A 17811-nucleotide genomic window follows, 5' to 3' on the forward strand; every position below is an offset into this window, starting at 1 on the left:
CCTACAAATATCTAATTATCAAGGAGTATACAGAGTCCTACCTAGAGACCTGGGTAGATTTAATGACCTTCACAACTCCTGTGCAGTCTTGACTTGTCCCTTAAGAATGTTCCAGCCTCCATGTAGCACCAGCCTCTTTGGGCCCAGTAGAGCCCTGTGGTATGTGACCAGGACTTGACCTCTACCGTGGAGACTTGGACAAGTGCTGATGAAAAAGTTTTTACTTGCTCTTCATGGGAAACAGTATAGATTTCTCTCTGGTAATTCTCGAAAAGCAGTCTGCATACTCTGATTTCCACAGTTTAGCAGAAGCTGCAAGAGATAACCTCAAATACAGGTGGGACCCTTGGAAATTTCAGGGGTGAGGAGTTTAGCAAGCAAGAGCCATGGAAAACACAGAAACAAATGGAAAGAGATAGCTTCTCTGTCTGCTTCAATGGAAGATGAGCTCTAAGCATGGCAGGTAGGACCCTCCCACCGAATCTGTCACTACCTAGGTAAATGCTCCCCTAAGTCAATACAGCTATAGGACAGTATGTAAAACCTTTAATTTGGGTATACAGTTTGTTTATCTTTTTGATATAGAGCTTGTTCATTATCTTAGTTTTAAATATTCTATTTTTAAGTGAGGACATTTCCAACACAGTACCTTCCATTGGGTTAAGACAGAAAACCAGAGCCCCTTTCTTTGACCAAACATTTGTGTAGCCCTGAAGGCATGAGTTTCTTCATGCCTAATAATCACTGGAGTGGAAGGAATACAGAGGAGTCATCACATCCATTGCCCTGTCTCAAAGCAGACTGTGCCAACTCTATCTCAGATGGGTGGGTACCTTTTTATTTCCAGAAATATTCAGTAAAGAGACTAAAATTCTCCTTAGTCATTTATTCTATGATTTAACAATCACTGTGTCCCAAAGTGCTTCCTTTTATCACACTCCATTCTTCTCTGTTATGGTTTAAACCCACATACTCTTGTTTTATCAATAGGAAGAAAGAATAACTGGTTGCAATCTCATTCAATATGGCAAAGAGAGCACATGAGAAATCTTCCTGTTCTTTTCCAAATGAAGAAGAGAAATAAAATGTGAGACAAGAAAAATAAATAAATAAGACTTTGAAACTGCAAAATCATACTCAGAAACAAAAGCTAATTCTGGAATAAAACAGAGGAGGAAAGTACAGTAACAAGTGGAGGCCAAAGCCATACGGTCCATTAGCAGCTGGGACTGGATACAGATAGTTGGCCCAGACAGCTGAGGAGGAGCTACGGTTGGCAAGTGGCTTCCTGTGTGAAGCTGGGGATGATGGTCACATTCCTCATATGTAAACAGGGTCTGACATACCTGTGCCCACCCAAGGTTGTTCCCTAAAATGCACTGATTGCCCAAGGTAGGCAGCTATAGCAGAGGTCCCAATTCTAGATTGTTATCAGAGACTAGTACTGCACAAGAAAACAGAGGTAGTAATAGATCATCCAGGCATGAGGGAGCTTAAGCTGAGACTCTAACATATCACCCAGCTTAGAGCTAAGTGAACTGCAAGGCCTAAAACACCCATCCACAAAAAAGGAAGAGCTCATGAAAGAGCCCCATGGATGATGAGCTTTTAAACAAAAACTAAAAAACCAAGGAAAATTCAGAACTAAGAAAAGCTGTCAAGAAATCCAACAAAGAGAATTCACACCTGAAAAAATATAGATGTTTGAACAATCTGAAATGGACTTTAAGTACTCTTAAGTATTTAAATTAAATACTTTAAATAAAATACTTTATTATAATACTTTAAATATTTTAAATAAAAAAGAGAATAAGATCCCAAGAAACAATAACAGAGGATTATAAAATAGCAACATGTAGAAATTTTTAAAAAATAATATGAAAATATGAGGGAAAATATAGTTGTTGAAAATAAAACAAAGAAACAAACCAAGCTCAACAGATGGCCTAAATAGTATACATGAAAAGATTTCATGAATTGGAGGATAGAGTTGAAATAATGTGTCACTATGGGGAGTGTACCGAGATGGAAAAATAAAGTGATATGGAGGATAAACTGAATGAGATGCAGTAACATACACCAAAGAACTCTGAGAATGAGAAAAATGATAAAAGGAGAAGAGGTAATTTTCACAAAAATAATCATTAAAAAATGAGGAGAAATTTGAGTTCTTTGGCTGAAAAAAAAAAACGTGCTAAGCAGGCGAAAGAAAAATAAATCATACATCTACACTTCTCATTGTGTGCCTCGAAGAAAAAGAGAAAAATCTTAAAAGCTGAAAGAATGAGAAAACAGATTACCCACAAAAGAACTACAATCAAACAGCAGACTTCTTATTGAAAACAAAAGAAGCCAACAAAATATTTAGTAATATCTTCAAAGTGCTCAGGGAAAATAAACACGCACCCCGTCAAATTATCATTCAAGAATGAGGGCAAAATAATGACATTTTTGCATATAAGGATTTGGGAACCTTAGTTCTACTATGCAAAGAAAGAACTATAAAGGTTATAGTTAGCAAGAAGAGAAATGAACTCACAAAGAAGTGAGCTATAAGAGCAAGAAGGAAAAGAAAAAGAATAGCTTTTCTGTATTCCATAAAATGAGCTTTTTAAATCTTAAAGAGAATGGTTTTCCTTTCTTTCAATTTTCTTTCCTTTGGGATTTATGACTTCAATTCTTTTAACATTCTCTTTTTCTTTTGAAGTAACTGCTAGCTTATACTTTCCCTTTTTCTCAATACTTGCTTCCTGTTAAGCAGCTGGGGTAGGTGACACCCATACCCCATTCTATGCCATTCTGCCCTGTGCTTTCTGTCTAGGTCATGCCTAAAACTCCTTTCCAGGGAAGAACAATCTCTCCATAGTAGTTTAGTTATGTTCCTATGACATTAGACCACTTTTGGAGACTTCTGGGAAAAAAGCTTTTATAAGGCTACTGTACAGGCTACCTGGCAGGTTGCAAAAAAAGCAATAAATTCTTCAGAGTAGCCACTTTATCAGAAACATTGTTCCCATTTACCAGAACCCCCTCTCCCCCATACCACAACTTTGTAATCCAGTTTAAGTAGAGGAGTAAATACATACATACAAAAATAGTAAGCCTCACTTAGGAATTTATTCCAAAAAACAACCTTTACGTTGGTCACAACCTTTAGGTTGTGAGGTCAATCTCTCACATCTTGAAGCACATATAATTATCACCAAAACTCAGAATGATAAATCTGTGATATTGCGTGATCTTTTGCCATCTGAGAAAGAACACTCTGTGTTCATTAGCATATATTTACTGATGCAGGAAAGCATACTTTATAAAGGTGTTAACAAAAAGGGATTGGGGGTTTCTTCTCCACTAAACAAAAACTCTACTCTTGTAACATTTCAGTAAACTGAGTTTTCACTTAACCTCATTCCCAGCCCCATTGCTACCATTATTGCCCTGACACTTTTGATTTCTCTCTTAGAAGTTCTGGAGGTTTCCTTACTACTTAAAAAGCACCACCTATGCCCTAGGGTAGTGGTTCTTCATGTTTTAGGGGCCACGTGCACACCTTTAGGAATACCAATAAAGCTAAGCATCCTCTCTAAAGGAATTCAGTTACACCAAAACTGCGAACAATATTAAAGGGTTCTCTGAATCCCTAAAACCCACGCAGGACCTCCAGCTCAAGAATCTCCATTCTAGAGGGAAAGTGAATCAACTTACAGGATGACAAGGCAGATCACCTTCACAGATCCCAAGACTGTCAAATAGCTTTTCCTAGGGCTGCTGTTGGGCCCACAGGCACTCTCTGAATCATTCCACGTTTACACACCTTTGGCGTGGGAACCAGACCCCAGCCAGATGTGAATAAAGTGTCATTGAGGGATCTCTTGCCTCAGACAAACACCCTCCCCACAAATCGTGAAAGTAGATGTCCTAACAGCCTCGTGAAAAAGTCTCTACCCGGCTCCCCCTCAGAGTTGCTCTTAACAATGTGTACATAATAACTGAGCAGTTGGGAGGAGGTGACTATTCAGCAGGCAGGCAGCTTTATATTGTCATAAATCTTACTGGCTCAGCTCCTTTGATTTATGAACAGACCCTCATCATTTAGAAGCTATGCTTGGATGCAATTGCAGCACTAATTGCATAGGACACGTGCCGCCATGCTACAACTCCCCTGGTGCCCGCTGCCCATGGCAGGAAGAGGCTGTTCATGGCAGAAAATTTCTGGGCCACAATTCTCTTCTCCCAATTGACATCCACCTTCAACTGATTAAAAGCCCAGTGAAAACCTGTTACTGGGTACCCAATAACTTATTAGAGTCTAGAATGTGCCTCACTTGCACTATAAACAGTACTTCGGGGCCAATTTGAGCTGCCTAAAAGTGTTCTGTTGTTATCTCTGTCTGGAAGTTTCCCTTCTGGGAAATGGGAGATGGGTTGGGTAGGGTGAAGAGAGAGGAAAGAGAACCACATCTGGGAAAGAAAGAGGCAAATTGATTTACCTGGGCAGCGAGGGCAGCACAAATGAGGAATGTGCACAGGAGAGAGACAATGAAGGTTTGGACATCTGACTCGGCTGCAAAGCACATTCCCATTCTGAAAGAGAGAAGGCAACAAGAAAAAATAAATGTCTTTCAAAGGTCGTTGGGATCGTGCCAGTTTGAGAAACAGTCATACAGGGACTCACCCAGACAGTGAATAGCACATTCCCAAGAAGCTGAATGCAATCAACATTTTCTTCCTTTTTCTCATCACTAGCACTTCTGCTGGGTTGGTTGATAGCTTCCTGGCATGTTTTTCTAAGGCTGGGATCACTACTGCTCCAGTTTTCAAAGCCTCCCATTAATTGTGGGAGGCTTCTTTTGGCCTGGCCCTGTGGCATTTCTACCATTCCTCAGCTATAGCTGCATGTCTTTTCCAAGAGACTACTCTGATTTCATAATCACCTGCCCAATGCCATGGAAGGGAAGAAATAATGAGCAATGGGTCCCTTGAGCTGCTACCCTCCCGTGGGCAAGGAAGAATTCCTAGCACATGGATTCTGGATTTCATATAACTCTGCTTTGGTCCAGCAGGCTGAGTGACTACTCTTCTCATTTCCTTTTTCAGCCAAAATTCTTCTGAGAACAAGCTAGAGTCTGGAATTGAGTTGATTAGCTAGTATGCCTGGGTGGGGTGATTGAGTCCTTGCCTAATTTACAAGTGACAAGATCCTTAGCTCTGACAGCTCTCAGCCATTGCTAGAATGAAGGAAGACTCTGGAATCAATTTTACATTTTCCATCCACAATTAATTTGAAGCAAGGGCTACTTGTATCAGTCAAGCTGTTGTGTGGGAAGAAGGTGGTGAAGAGGATGGAGAAAGAGAAGATGCTTAGTGCTTGAGCTGTTGGCATTGGGATCGTATTAACAGTTTCACTGCCCTGCAGACATCAAAGCCTAAGCCCCCAATGGTTAGCTGTTTGTCTCCAATGTTTTGGGTCAAGAATCCAACAAAATCATGCCATATCAAGCATTTAATCAGTCCCCAGATGCTCTATTTAATACATGCCCTAGCCATTTAAAGAGACAGGCTTCTTTTATCCAAATAGGAATCATCTTACCACAACCCTTTTTCTTTTCTCATGGGCTTTCTAAAATAAACTTTCAGAGTGTTGCATTTGAAAACACCACAGAGGCTCCTTATGTGTTACACTCCTCAGAGCTGGGTGGTATCACCTTGAAGTGAGATCACTTAAGCACATCAGAAACCACACTTCCCAGCTGAATCCTCCTTAATGCTGTATACTGAATTCTGTTTTAAAGTTAGTAGGTTAATAATAATAATGATAACCCAATGATAATAATGATGATGACAATAACAGCAGTTAAAATTTCTTGAATGTTTACTGTGGTCAAGCACTGTTTGAAGTGATTTAAATGGATTAATGAATTTAATCCTTAACACAATCCTATGAAATAGGTAATATCATTACCCCTTTTTAAAGAAGAGGAAGCTGAAAGAATCTCAGAGACATTAGGTAACTTGTTCAATGTAACATAGCTCACAGGTGGCAGAACCAGGGTTGGAAACTTAACTCGTCTTAATTCTAGAACCCCAAAGCCTCTTAATACTGCCTGATGTTGCCTAAGGCTAGGTTTCTACATGCTCAAAATTCTGAAAGCCCAAAATTCTGTTCAAATGACTTGGAAGTGACTGTTCCCACTGTAGTCGGGAATGAAGGAGGAGTTGCAGTCCTTATACAAGGTCTTAAGAAAGAGGTTGATCTTAAAGATTCTTATATGTTCAGAATTCTCAAGGCCTCTCTTCCCAACCGGCCTACTGCAGTGGTTCTCCACCATAGGTGGTTTTGCTCCCCAGGCAACTTGGCCATGTCTGGAGACATTTTTGTTTGGCATAACTGGGGCCAGTGCTACTGTTGTCTATGGGTAGAGGCCAGGAATGCTGCTGAACATCCTACAATGCACAGGACAGCACCCTACTTGGAATTATCTCTCCCCAAATGTCAATAGTGCAGAGGTCAAGAAACTCTGGCCTAATATATGATGGTAGAGGTTTGTTCAGAAAGATGGTCCACAGCTGTAGTCCTGGGTCAAGGCCATGGAATAAAAATGGACCTACCTGCTTTGTCTATTGCAGAGATGGCATTTAAGCTGTCCAAACACCTCTTTGAGTAACAGGACAGAAGCCAAGGCTGAGCAAAGAGAACTCTAATCTTCACCAGATATAGGCCAAGGTTTCACAACCTCAGTCTTAATTACGGTAAAAAATATACTCCCAGTGAAACAGTTTATAATCTCTTCTAATCTCCTCTTTAAAGGCCAGCCTTGAAAATAGTTCTCAAAAATTATGTCTTTCAATCCAAACATTATATTGAGCTTTTTCTCCTGCTACCACTATCAAGCTCTTTTGCCTTCTCCCACCACGTCCTAAGAGACCACATTATGTTTCTGTCCATAGCAAATACTCAGGGATCGCATAAAAATCAGGCCAAAAAATAATAAAGGAAAAAAGACAAGAGATATTTATTTTCCTTTAAATCTTCTTCTTCTTAATTTCTTTTAGGCTTTTGTAATCACTGCTCCCTGGCCATTTGGGCACGAAAAGCCCTTCTACAGGCTGAGGAGCATACTGGGAAATCACATGCCATAAGGGATTGTACCTCTGAGCAGATGCAGTTCACACAGTAAACCAATCCATAAGGTTCCAGGTAAGGATGCCATCTCTCTCCCACTCTGTACTTCTTGTCTTGAAACACACAATATGTCTCTGAATCTGTGAGGAAGGAGAGGAAGAATATGCCTGTTAGAAAACATGGACCAAGTCACAAAATCCAAGGGCAATCACAGGTTCTTCCCATTTTAGTATACAAATACATCAAGGGAAGAGGCATAGCGAATATTTATAGAAGCCTTACTATGGGCCTCAGTGTTTTACATACTTTGCTCACTGGATCCTCACAATGACCCATAATGTAGGTACTACTAGTCACATTATATAGATGCAGAGAATCAAGGGTAACATAACCAGTAAGTAGGTGAGATGGGACTCAAACCCAAGTATGTCTGATAGTGAAGTTCAAAATCTTAACTACTGCTTTACTATAATGGTAAGGTAAAGGAGCATGTCATGTGTCCTTTTTTTTTGAAAATGTTGTGTTTCCTTTCTTTGGAAATGCAAGCTAATATATGAAATATGGGTGTAGCAGAACATTATCAGAGGTGCTTGGTGGTGGTGTAAGAGCAATGGACTACAAACATTGTGTATCTCTATAAATGGCTTTGCCCATACATGTTAACATCATCTAATCGCTAAACAAATGTTTGAGTACTTACTGTTTGTCAGGCAATATGCTAAGAGCTGAGGATAAAATCATGAGCAAAATTTTTTATACATAGTCCCTGTTCCCATTCAACTTACAGACTTCTTCTTGTATGAACAACTCCCAATTAACTCACACACTCACTCCCCTTTGTTGGAACAGAAATATTGGTATCCACAGTTTATCTTGTACCACAGTTCTATTGAGCACATACCATGTTACTTGTCTTATTTTACATGTCTTATTTCTTAATCAGGGTCCTCAAAAGTAGACAAGATTTATTCGTTAGTCTCTATCCATCACATGGCTTAGCACTATGTGTCCAGTAAAGGTAAGCAACTGACAAATGATTGTTAAACTGAATTTCCATATCAAGCAGTTTATCTTCTAACCCTATCCTCTTCTATCTCCTGCTTCCCATCGTACAAAGTCAAAATAAACCGATACTCTTTTTAGAGCAAATACATTAATTTTCCTCACTCCAGTACACATTTCCCTGATGATCAAAATCAAAAGAATAAAGAAAAGACAGATAGGCAAGAAACTGGGAGAAGATATTTCCAACAAATAATAAACAATGTATTAGTACTGGAACATTTCCAAATCACTCAAATCAATAAGTGAAAGACCAACCCAAAAGAAAAGTGATCTAAGGACATGAACAGGCAATTCAGAGAAGAAGAAATGAAACACGGAATAAACATGAAAAGAGGTTCAATCTCACTAGTAATTAGAGATCCAAACTAAAACTACATTCAGATAAATGTTTTGTGACACTTTTTGCATCAAAGACCCTCTATGAATCTTTCCAAATACCCACAAGATGAATTCATATTTACTTTTCAAATCTTTATTTCCAACTTCTTCAGAACAATAAACTGGGAGGCAGAAGAACTGAGTTGAGTCCTAACTAGCTCTAGCTGTGTGACACAGATCAAGTCACTTAAACTCTGTCAACTTCAGTTTTGAACATCTGTGAAATATGGATTATGTTTCTCCAGCAGATGTTGAAGGATTAAATAAAGCTCTTTTAAAATTAAAAAGTGCTATAAAATGTAGAGCATTATTTTATATAGTTGATTTTTTTCTAATTAGAACAGTAATGCATGCTCAGAAAATTGGAAAACATACACAAACATACAAAAAGAACAACAATGAAAACATGAAAGTATATAGAGGAAAAAAACATTACACACAATCCTAGCCCAAGAAGACAATCACTTTTAACATACTGGTAACATATAAACAGCCCATGGATTGAAGTAGAAATCAAAAGGAAAATCATAAAGCATTTTGAACTAAATGAAAATGAAAACAGCACATCTAATTGGTGGATTCAGCTAAAGAAGGACTTAGAGGGAAATTCATATCACTAAATAGCCAAATTAGAAAAGGAGAAAAGTCTCAAATCAACACCTTAAGAAACTAGAAAAATTAGAACAAAATAAACCAAAACAATACAGAGGAAAAGAATAATAAAGAGCAGAAATCAATGGAATTAAAGATGGAAAATTAATAGAAAAAAAACCTACTGAGACCAAAACCTGGTTCTTTAGGAAAATCAATAAAATTGATAAATCCCTACAAGACTAACACAGATAAAAAGAGAGAAGCAAATTACCAATATTAGGAACAAAAGAGGGGACTTCATTACAGAACCTACAGACATTAAAATGGTAAAAAGGGAATATTATAAATAAGTTTATGCCAGTTAGTTTGACAACTTAGGTGAAATGTAATAATTCTTAGAAAGAGACAAATTATTAAAGCTTATTCAAGAAGAGATAGGTAACATAAATAGTACTATATATTTTAAAATTTTAAATTGATAGTTGAAAACTTTCTCACAAAGAAAATTACAGAGCCAGACGGCATCACTGGTAAAATCAAACATTCTACCAAACCCTTCCAGAAAGCTGAAGAAGAGGGAATGCTTCCCAACTGAATCTTTGATGCAAGTATTATACTGATAGCAAAACAAAATAATGATAATATAAGAAAAGAAATTTCAGAATAATATCCCTCATGAGCATAGTTCTCGACAAAATTTTAGCAGGTAACATCCAACAATATATAAAAAGGGTGATACTTCATGAGCAAATGGGTCATACTCTGGAAATTTAAGGCTAGTTCAACATTCACTATTCAATCAATGTTATTCACCATATCAACAAAGTGGGAAAAAAACCACATAATCTTTGCAATAGATGTAGAAAAAGCATTTGACAAGATTCGACATCTGTTGAACAGAAACTCCCAGGAAACTGGGAAGAGAACTTCTTCAACCTGATAAAGGACATCAACAAAAAACTGGTAGCTAGCATCACACTTATTGGCAAAAGACTGAATGCTTTCCCCCTAAGATTTGGAATTATGTAAGGATGTCTGCCCCACCACTCCTGGAGATCTTAGCCAGTGAAATTAGATAAGAAAAAGGAATAAAAGGCCTACACATTGGAAAGTAAAAAATTAAATGTTCTATTTACAGATAACATGATTTTCTACATAGAAAATCCCAAAGAATCTATTAAAAAGTTACTATAAATAGTAGGAGAATTTAGCAAGATCACAGGATATAAGCCCAATATACAAAAACCAAAAACATTTATATATTCTATAATGAATAATAAGAAATTTAAATTTGAAAGTATACTATTTGCAATAGCTCCCCCCAAAACACATAAAATACTGAGGTATAAATCTTACAAAATATGTACAAGATCTGCACTAAGAAAACTACAAAACACTAATGAAGGTCAATAATGGCCTAAAAAAATTGAGAGATATATCTTATTTGTGAATTGTAAGACATAATTTTGTTAAGATGTCAATTCCCCTGAAAGTTATTTATAGATTCTATGCAAACTAAACCTAAATATCAGCAGTATATTTTGTAAAAATTAGTGATCTAATAATAGTTCATTTGGAAAGGCAAAGGAAGTAGAATAGTCTAATTAAATTTGAAAAAGTAAGATGTTGGAGACAATATAGAGCTACAGTTTTAAAAACAATGTGGTGTGGGGAAAACATTAGATAAATAGATCAATAGAATAGAGCAGAGTCAAAAATAGACCAACACACATATGCTCAAATGATTTTCAACAGAAGTGCAAAGGCAATTCAATGGAGAAAGGACAATATTTTCAACAAATATTGTTCAAACATCTAGATAATCATGTGCCAAGCATAAAATAAAATGAAACTTAATCTATATCTCACACTGTATACAAAAATAAACTCAAGATGGATCACAGACTAATGTAAAATGTAATACTTTAAAACTTCTAGAAGAATAGACCAAAGAATATCTTTGTGATCTTGGGTTAGGCAAAAAGTTATTAGATATGACACCAACAACACTCCATAAAAGAATTATAAAATAGAACTTTATCAAAATAAAGCACTTCTGTTTGCTGGAAGACCGTGTTAGTAAATAAAAAGAAAAGCCACAGACTGAGAGAAAATATTGCAAATTGCAAATTAAATTTCTGATAAAGGACTTTTATCCGAAATATATAAAGAAATTATAGTATTAGAAGTACTTGCCAGAGCAATTAGACAAGAGAAATAAATAAAGGGCATCCAAATAGGAAAAGACAAAGTCAAATTGTCCCTATTTGCAGATGACATGATTCTATATATAGAAAACCCGAGAGACTCTACCAAAAAATCTTAGAGCTGATAAATGAATTCAGTAAGGTTGCAGAATACAAAATCAATATTCAAAAATCAGTAGCATTTTTATACTCCAATAACAAACTAGAAGAAAAAGAAATCAAGAAAGCAAGCTCATTTACAATAGTCACCAAAAAAATAAAATACGTATGAATAAATCTAACCAAGGAGGTGAAAGATCTCTACAATGAAAACTACAAATAACTGCTGAAAGATATTAAAGAGGACACCAAAAGATGGAAAGACATTCCTTGTTCATGGATCGGAAGAATCAATGTAGTGAAAATGTCCATACTACCTAAAGTTATCTACAGATTCAATGTGATCCCCATCAGAATACCAATGACATTCTTCACAGAAATAGAAAAAAACAATCCTAACATTCACATGGAACAATAGAAGACCCTGAATAGCCAAAGAAATCCTGAGCAAAAAAGTAAAGCTGGAGGCATTACACTTCCTGACTTCAAACTGTATTACAAATCTACAGTAACCAAAACAGCCTGGCACTGGCATAAAAGCAGACACACAGACCAATGAAACAGAATAAAGAATCCAGAAATCAACCTATATATTTACAGCCAACTGATCTTCGACAAGGGCATCAAGAACATACAATGGGCAAAGGAGAGCCTCCTCAATAAATAGTGCTAGGAAAACTGGACATCTGTATGGACAAGAATGAAACGAGACCCATACCTCTCACTGTTTACAAAATGAATTCAAAATGGATTAAGGACTTAAATATAAGACGTTAAACTTTAAAACTCCTAGAAGAAAGCATAGGTGAAACACTTCAAGATGTAGGACTGGGCAAAGACTTTCTGAATAAGACCCCAAAAGCACAGGCAACAAAATGAAAAATAAATGAATGGTATTACAACAAACTAAAAATCTTCTGCACAGCAAAGGACACAATCAACAGAGTGAAAAAACAACCTACAGAATGGGAGAAAATATTTGCAAACTATGCATCCAACAAGGGATTAATATCCAGAATATGCGAAGAGCTCAAACAACTTTACAGTAAAAAACCAAATAATCCAATTTAAAAATAGGCAAGGAGCTGAATAGACATTTCTCAAAGGAGGACATACAAATAGCCAACAGGTATGTGAAAAAATGTTCAACATCACTAATCATCAGGAAAATGCAAATCAAAACCACTTTGAGATATCACTTCACCCCAGTTAGACTGGTTATTATCAACAAAATAACAAATGCTGGTGAGGATGTGGAGAAAAGGGAACTCTTCTGCACTGTTGGTGGTAAGTTAGTACAGCCATTATGGAGAACAGTACGGAGGCTCAGGAAACAACTACAGATAGAACTACCATATGATCCAGCAATCCTGCTACTGGATATATATACAGAGTACTAGAAATCCTATGTCAAAAGGATACCTGCACTGGCATGTTTATCACAGCTCTATTTACAATAGCTAGGCTATGAAACCAACCTAAGTATCCATCAATGCATTACTGGATAAGGAAAATGTAAGGAAAATACATACACAATGGAATACTAGTCAGCCATTAAAAAGAATGAAATTCTGCCATTCACAGCAACATGGATGAGCCTCGAGAAAATTATGCTAAGTGAAACAACCAAGGTGCAGAAAGAGTACTACCACATGTCCTCACTCATTAGTGGAAGCTGAAACCATAAATAAACAAACAATAAAGAGAGAGTGAGAGAGAGAGAGAGAGAGAGAGAGAGAGAAAGAAACAACAATCACAATGATACATTGAACTTTTAGAAGGAGAGAAAAGAACTGTGATTATTAGAGGTAGAAAATGGGAAAGGAAGAAGATGGAGGGGGGTTAATGAGAAATTGGTTAATGGACACAAAGAATGATTATGTATTGTAAGATGAATAAGCTAACTATCCTGATCTGACCAACACACATTGTACACAACTATTGAAAGTCAACTTTGTATCCCACATATATGTATAATAAATTACCTTTTAAAACAGAAAAGAAAAGAAAAGAAATCAAAACTTAAAACAACTCAGTTTAGTTGATAAATGATTTCAGCACAGTAGCAGGATACAAAATCAACACAGAAATATCAGTAGCATTTCTTTTCTCCAATAGTGAACATGCAGAACAAGAAATCAAGAAAGCCTGCCCATTTATGATAGCCACCAAAAAAATAAAATACTTAGGAATTGAGTTAACCAAGGATGTGAAAAATCTCTATAACGAGAACTTCAAACCACTGCTGAGAGAAATTAGAGAGGATACAAGAAGATGGAAAGATATCCCATGTTCTTGGATTGGAAGAATCAACATAGTGAAAATGTCCATACTACCCAAAGTGATATACAAATTTAATGCAATCCCCATCAAAATTCCAAAGACATTTTTCTCAGAAATGGAAAGAACTATCCAGACATTTATATGGAATAACAAAAGACCATGCATAGCCAAAGCAACGCTAAGCAAAAAAAATAAAGCTGGAGGCATAACACTACCTGACTTTAAACTATACTACAAAGCTATAATAACCAAAACAGTATGGTACTGGCCTAAAAACAGACACACTGATCAATGGAATAGAATAGAGAATCAAGAAATCAACCCACACACCTACAGCCATCTGATCTTTGACAAAGGTGCCAAGCCTATACACTCTGGAAGAGACTGCCTCTTTAGCAAAAGGTGCTGGGAGAACTGGATATCAATATGCAGGAGAATGAAACTAGACCCATACCTTTCACCATACACTAAAGTCAACTCAAAATGGATTAAAGAATTAAATGTACACCCTGAAACAATAAAACTTCTTAAAGAAAACATAGGAGAAACACTTCAGGAAATAGGACTGGACACAGACTTCATGAATACGACCCCAAAAGCACGGGCAACCAAAGGAAAAATAAACAAATGGGAGAAAAAGGAACTCTCATACATTGTTGGTGGGACTGCAAAATGGTGCAGCCTCTATGGAAAATGGTATGGAGGTTCCTCAAACAATTGCAGATAGATCTACCATATGACCCAGCTATCCCACTGCTGGGAATATACCCAGAGGAATGGAAATCATCAAGTCAAAGGTATACCGTTCTCCAATGTTCATTGCAGCACTATTTACAATAGCCAAGAGTTGGAACCAGCCCAAATGTCCATCATTGGATGAGTGGATATGGAAAATGTGGTATATCTACACAATGGAATACTACTCAGCTATAAAAAAGAATGAAATACTGCCGTTTGCAACAACATGGATGGACCTTGAGAGAATTATATTAAGTGAAACAAGTCAGGCACAGAAAGAGAAATACCACATGTTCTCACTTATTGGTGGGAGCTGAAAATACATAAATAAATTCATACACACATACACAAAAACCAGGGGGGGGGAAGAAGACATAACAACTACAATTCCTTGAAGTTGATATGACAAGCAAACAGTTGATATGACAAGCAAACAACAATGTTGATAGGACATTGTTGGATGGGAGTGGAGAGAGGGAGGAGGGAGGGAGCTTTCGGTAATGGGCCAGAATAATCAACCACATTGTATATCAACAAAATAAAATAAAATAAAAAATAATAATTAAAAAAAATAAAATAAAATAAAACAACTTGGTTTAAAAAACGGGAATATAAGGGCTGGCCCATGGCTCCCTTGGGAGAGTGTGCTACTGATAACACGAAGGCCACGGGTTCGGATCCCTATATAGGCATGGCCGGTTAGCTCAAATGGCTAAACTCAAAAATCCTGACAATACCAAGTGCTAGTGAGGATATAAAACAATGGGAAGTCTCCTCATACTTGGTTGGTGGAAATACAAGATAGTATGGCTACTCTGGAAGATAACTTGGCAGATCCTTATAAATTTAAACATATTATACACTCAGCAATCCCGCTCCTAGGTATATACCAGAGTGAAATAAAAACGTATATTCAAACAAAAACCTGTACATAAATGTTTAAAGTGGCTTTATTCATAGTCAGCAAAAAAGAGAAGCAATTCAAATGTCCTTCAACTGATGAATTTACAAGCATAAACCCCCAAACAATGGAATATTAGTCAGCAATAAAAAAGAATGAATGGGCTGACCAGTTAGCTCAATTGGTTAGAGTGCAGAGTTGATTACACCAAGGTCAAGGGTTCAGATTCACGTACCAGCCAGCTACCAAAAAAAAAAAAAAAAAAAAGAATGACCAACACAGACAAACACTGATGAATCTCAAAGGCACTATACTAAGTGAAAAAGGCCAGGCTCAAAGTCTACATACTGTATGATTCCAATTATTTACATTCTGGAAAAGGCAAATTTATAAGGGCAGAAAACGGATTAGTAGTTGCCAAGGACTGGGGTAGGGGAAGGATTTTACTTCAAAGAGGCACAAGTTTTCTGTGTGACGGAGCCATTTTATATCTTGATATGGTGATGCCTACACATCAGAATTTATTTGTCAAAACTCATAAAACTGTACTCTAAAAGAAGGGGTGAATTTTGCTGCTTGTAAATTACACCTTAATAAAACAATAGTAAAAGAAATATATAGAGGAAAGAAAAATCACCTACAATCCCACCACTAGAAAACAATCACTTTTTACATTCTGGTAATGTCCCTCCAGTTGTTTCTTTTTTTTTTTTTTTAAACAGACTTTACTTTTTGAGCAGTTCTAGGTTTGCCAAAAAAAAAAAAAATGAGCAAAAAGTACAGTGACTTCCCATATACCCCTTTTCCACCCCCACTCCCACTTCCCCTTATTACTAACATCTTTCATTAGTGTAGTAATTTGCTGCTATTGATTAACTAATACTGATACATTAGTATTAACTAAAGTACATGATTTACATTAGTGTTCACTCTTTGTATTGTACAGTTCTATGCGTTTTGACAAATGTATAATGAAATATATCCACCATTACAGTATCATACAGAATAGTTTCACTACCCTAAATAGCTACTGTCCTCTCCCTATTCATCCCTTCCCTCCTCCTTCCCCCACCCCAACTCCTGGCAACCACTATGTCCATAGTTTTGTCTTTTCCAGGAAGACACGTACTTGGTATCATATGGTAGACAGCCTTTTAAAACTAGCTTCCTCTATTTAGTGATATGCATTTAGGATTCCTCCATGTCTTATCATGACTTGACAGTTCACTTCTTCTTATCTTTGAATATACTCAATTATACCAACGAACCAAAGCTTGTGCATTTGTTCCCCTATGGAAAAACATTATGTTTCCTTCCTTTTTGGGGAAATTGTAAATAAAGCTGCTATAAACATTTGTAGACAAGTTTTGTTATTTTTTTTTAAATTTTATTTTGTCGATATACATTGTGGCTGATTATTGCTCCCCATCACCAAAACCTCCCTCCCTTCTCCCTCCCCCCCTCCCCCCCAACAATGTCCTTTCTGTTTGCTTGTCGTATCAACTTCAAGGAATTGTGGTTGTTATATCTTCTCCCCCCCCCCCCGGTTTTGTGTGTGTGTGTGTGTGTGTGTGAATTTATATATTAATTTTTAGCTCCCACCAATAAGTGAGAACATGTGCTATTTCTCTTTCTGTGCCTGACTTGTTTCACTTAATATAATTCTCTTGAGGTCCATCCATGTTGCTGCAAATGGCAGTATTTCATTCATTTTTATACCTGAGTAGTATTCCATTGTGTAGATGTACCACATTTTCCGTATCCACTCATCTGATGATGGACATTTGGGCTGGTTCCAACTCTTGGCTATTGTAAAGAGTGCTGCAATGAACATTGGGGAACAGGTATACCTTCAACTTGATGATTTCCATTCCTCTGGGTATATTCCCAACAGTGGGATAGCTGGGTCGTATGGTAGATCTATCTGCAATTGTTTGAGGAACCTCCATACCATTTTCCATAGAGGCTGCACCATTTTGCAGTCCCACCAACAATGTATGAGAGTTCCTTTTTCTCCGCAACCTCGCCAGCATTTATCGTTCAGAGTCTTTTGGATTTTAGCCATCCTAACTGGGGTTAGATGGTATCTCAGTGTGGTTTTGATTTGCATTTCCCAGATGCTGAGTGATGTTGAGCATTTTTTCATATGTCTGTTGGCCATTTGGATATCTTCCTTAGAGAAATGCCTACTTAGCTCTTTTGCCCATTTTTTAATTGGGTTGCTTGTTTTCTTCTTGTAAAGTTGTTTGAGTTCCTTATATATTCTGGATATTAATCCTTTGTCAGATGTATATTTTGCAAATATTTTCTCCCACCCTGTTCGTTGTCTTTTAACTCTGTTAATTGTTTCCTTTGCTGTGCAGAAGCTTTTTAGTTTGATATAATCCCATTTGTTTATTTTTCCTTTGGTGCCCGTGCTTTTG

At 36.9% G+C, this 17811-nt stretch overlaps 1 protein-coding gene across 3 annotated transcripts in view; it reads right to left on the bottom strand.

The window, feature by feature from the left end:
- The window catches only part of CHRDL1 (chordin like 1), a 113492-nt gene that overhangs the window by 75443 nt on the left and 20238 nt on the right, over nt 1–17811 (bottom strand). For all 3 annotated transcript variants that reach the window (XM_063083468.1, XM_063083467.1, XM_063083466.1), the window contains exons 3-4: nt 7151–7263; nt 4491–4584 (exon numbers count right to left, since the gene is read on the bottom strand). In XM_063083468.1, coding sequence (XP_062939538.1) covers nt 4491–4584; nt 7151–7263 — 207 coding nt within the window. The remainder of the gene's footprint in view (nt 1–4490; nt 4585–7150; nt 7264–17811) is intronic.

Source organism: Cynocephalus volans, chromosome X (assembly GCF_027409185.1).
Source record: "Cynocephalus volans isolate mCynVol1 chromosome X, mCynVol1.pri, whole genome shotgun sequence".
NCBI lineage: Eukaryota > Metazoa > Chordata > Mammalia > Dermoptera > Cynocephalidae > Cynocephalus > Cynocephalus volans.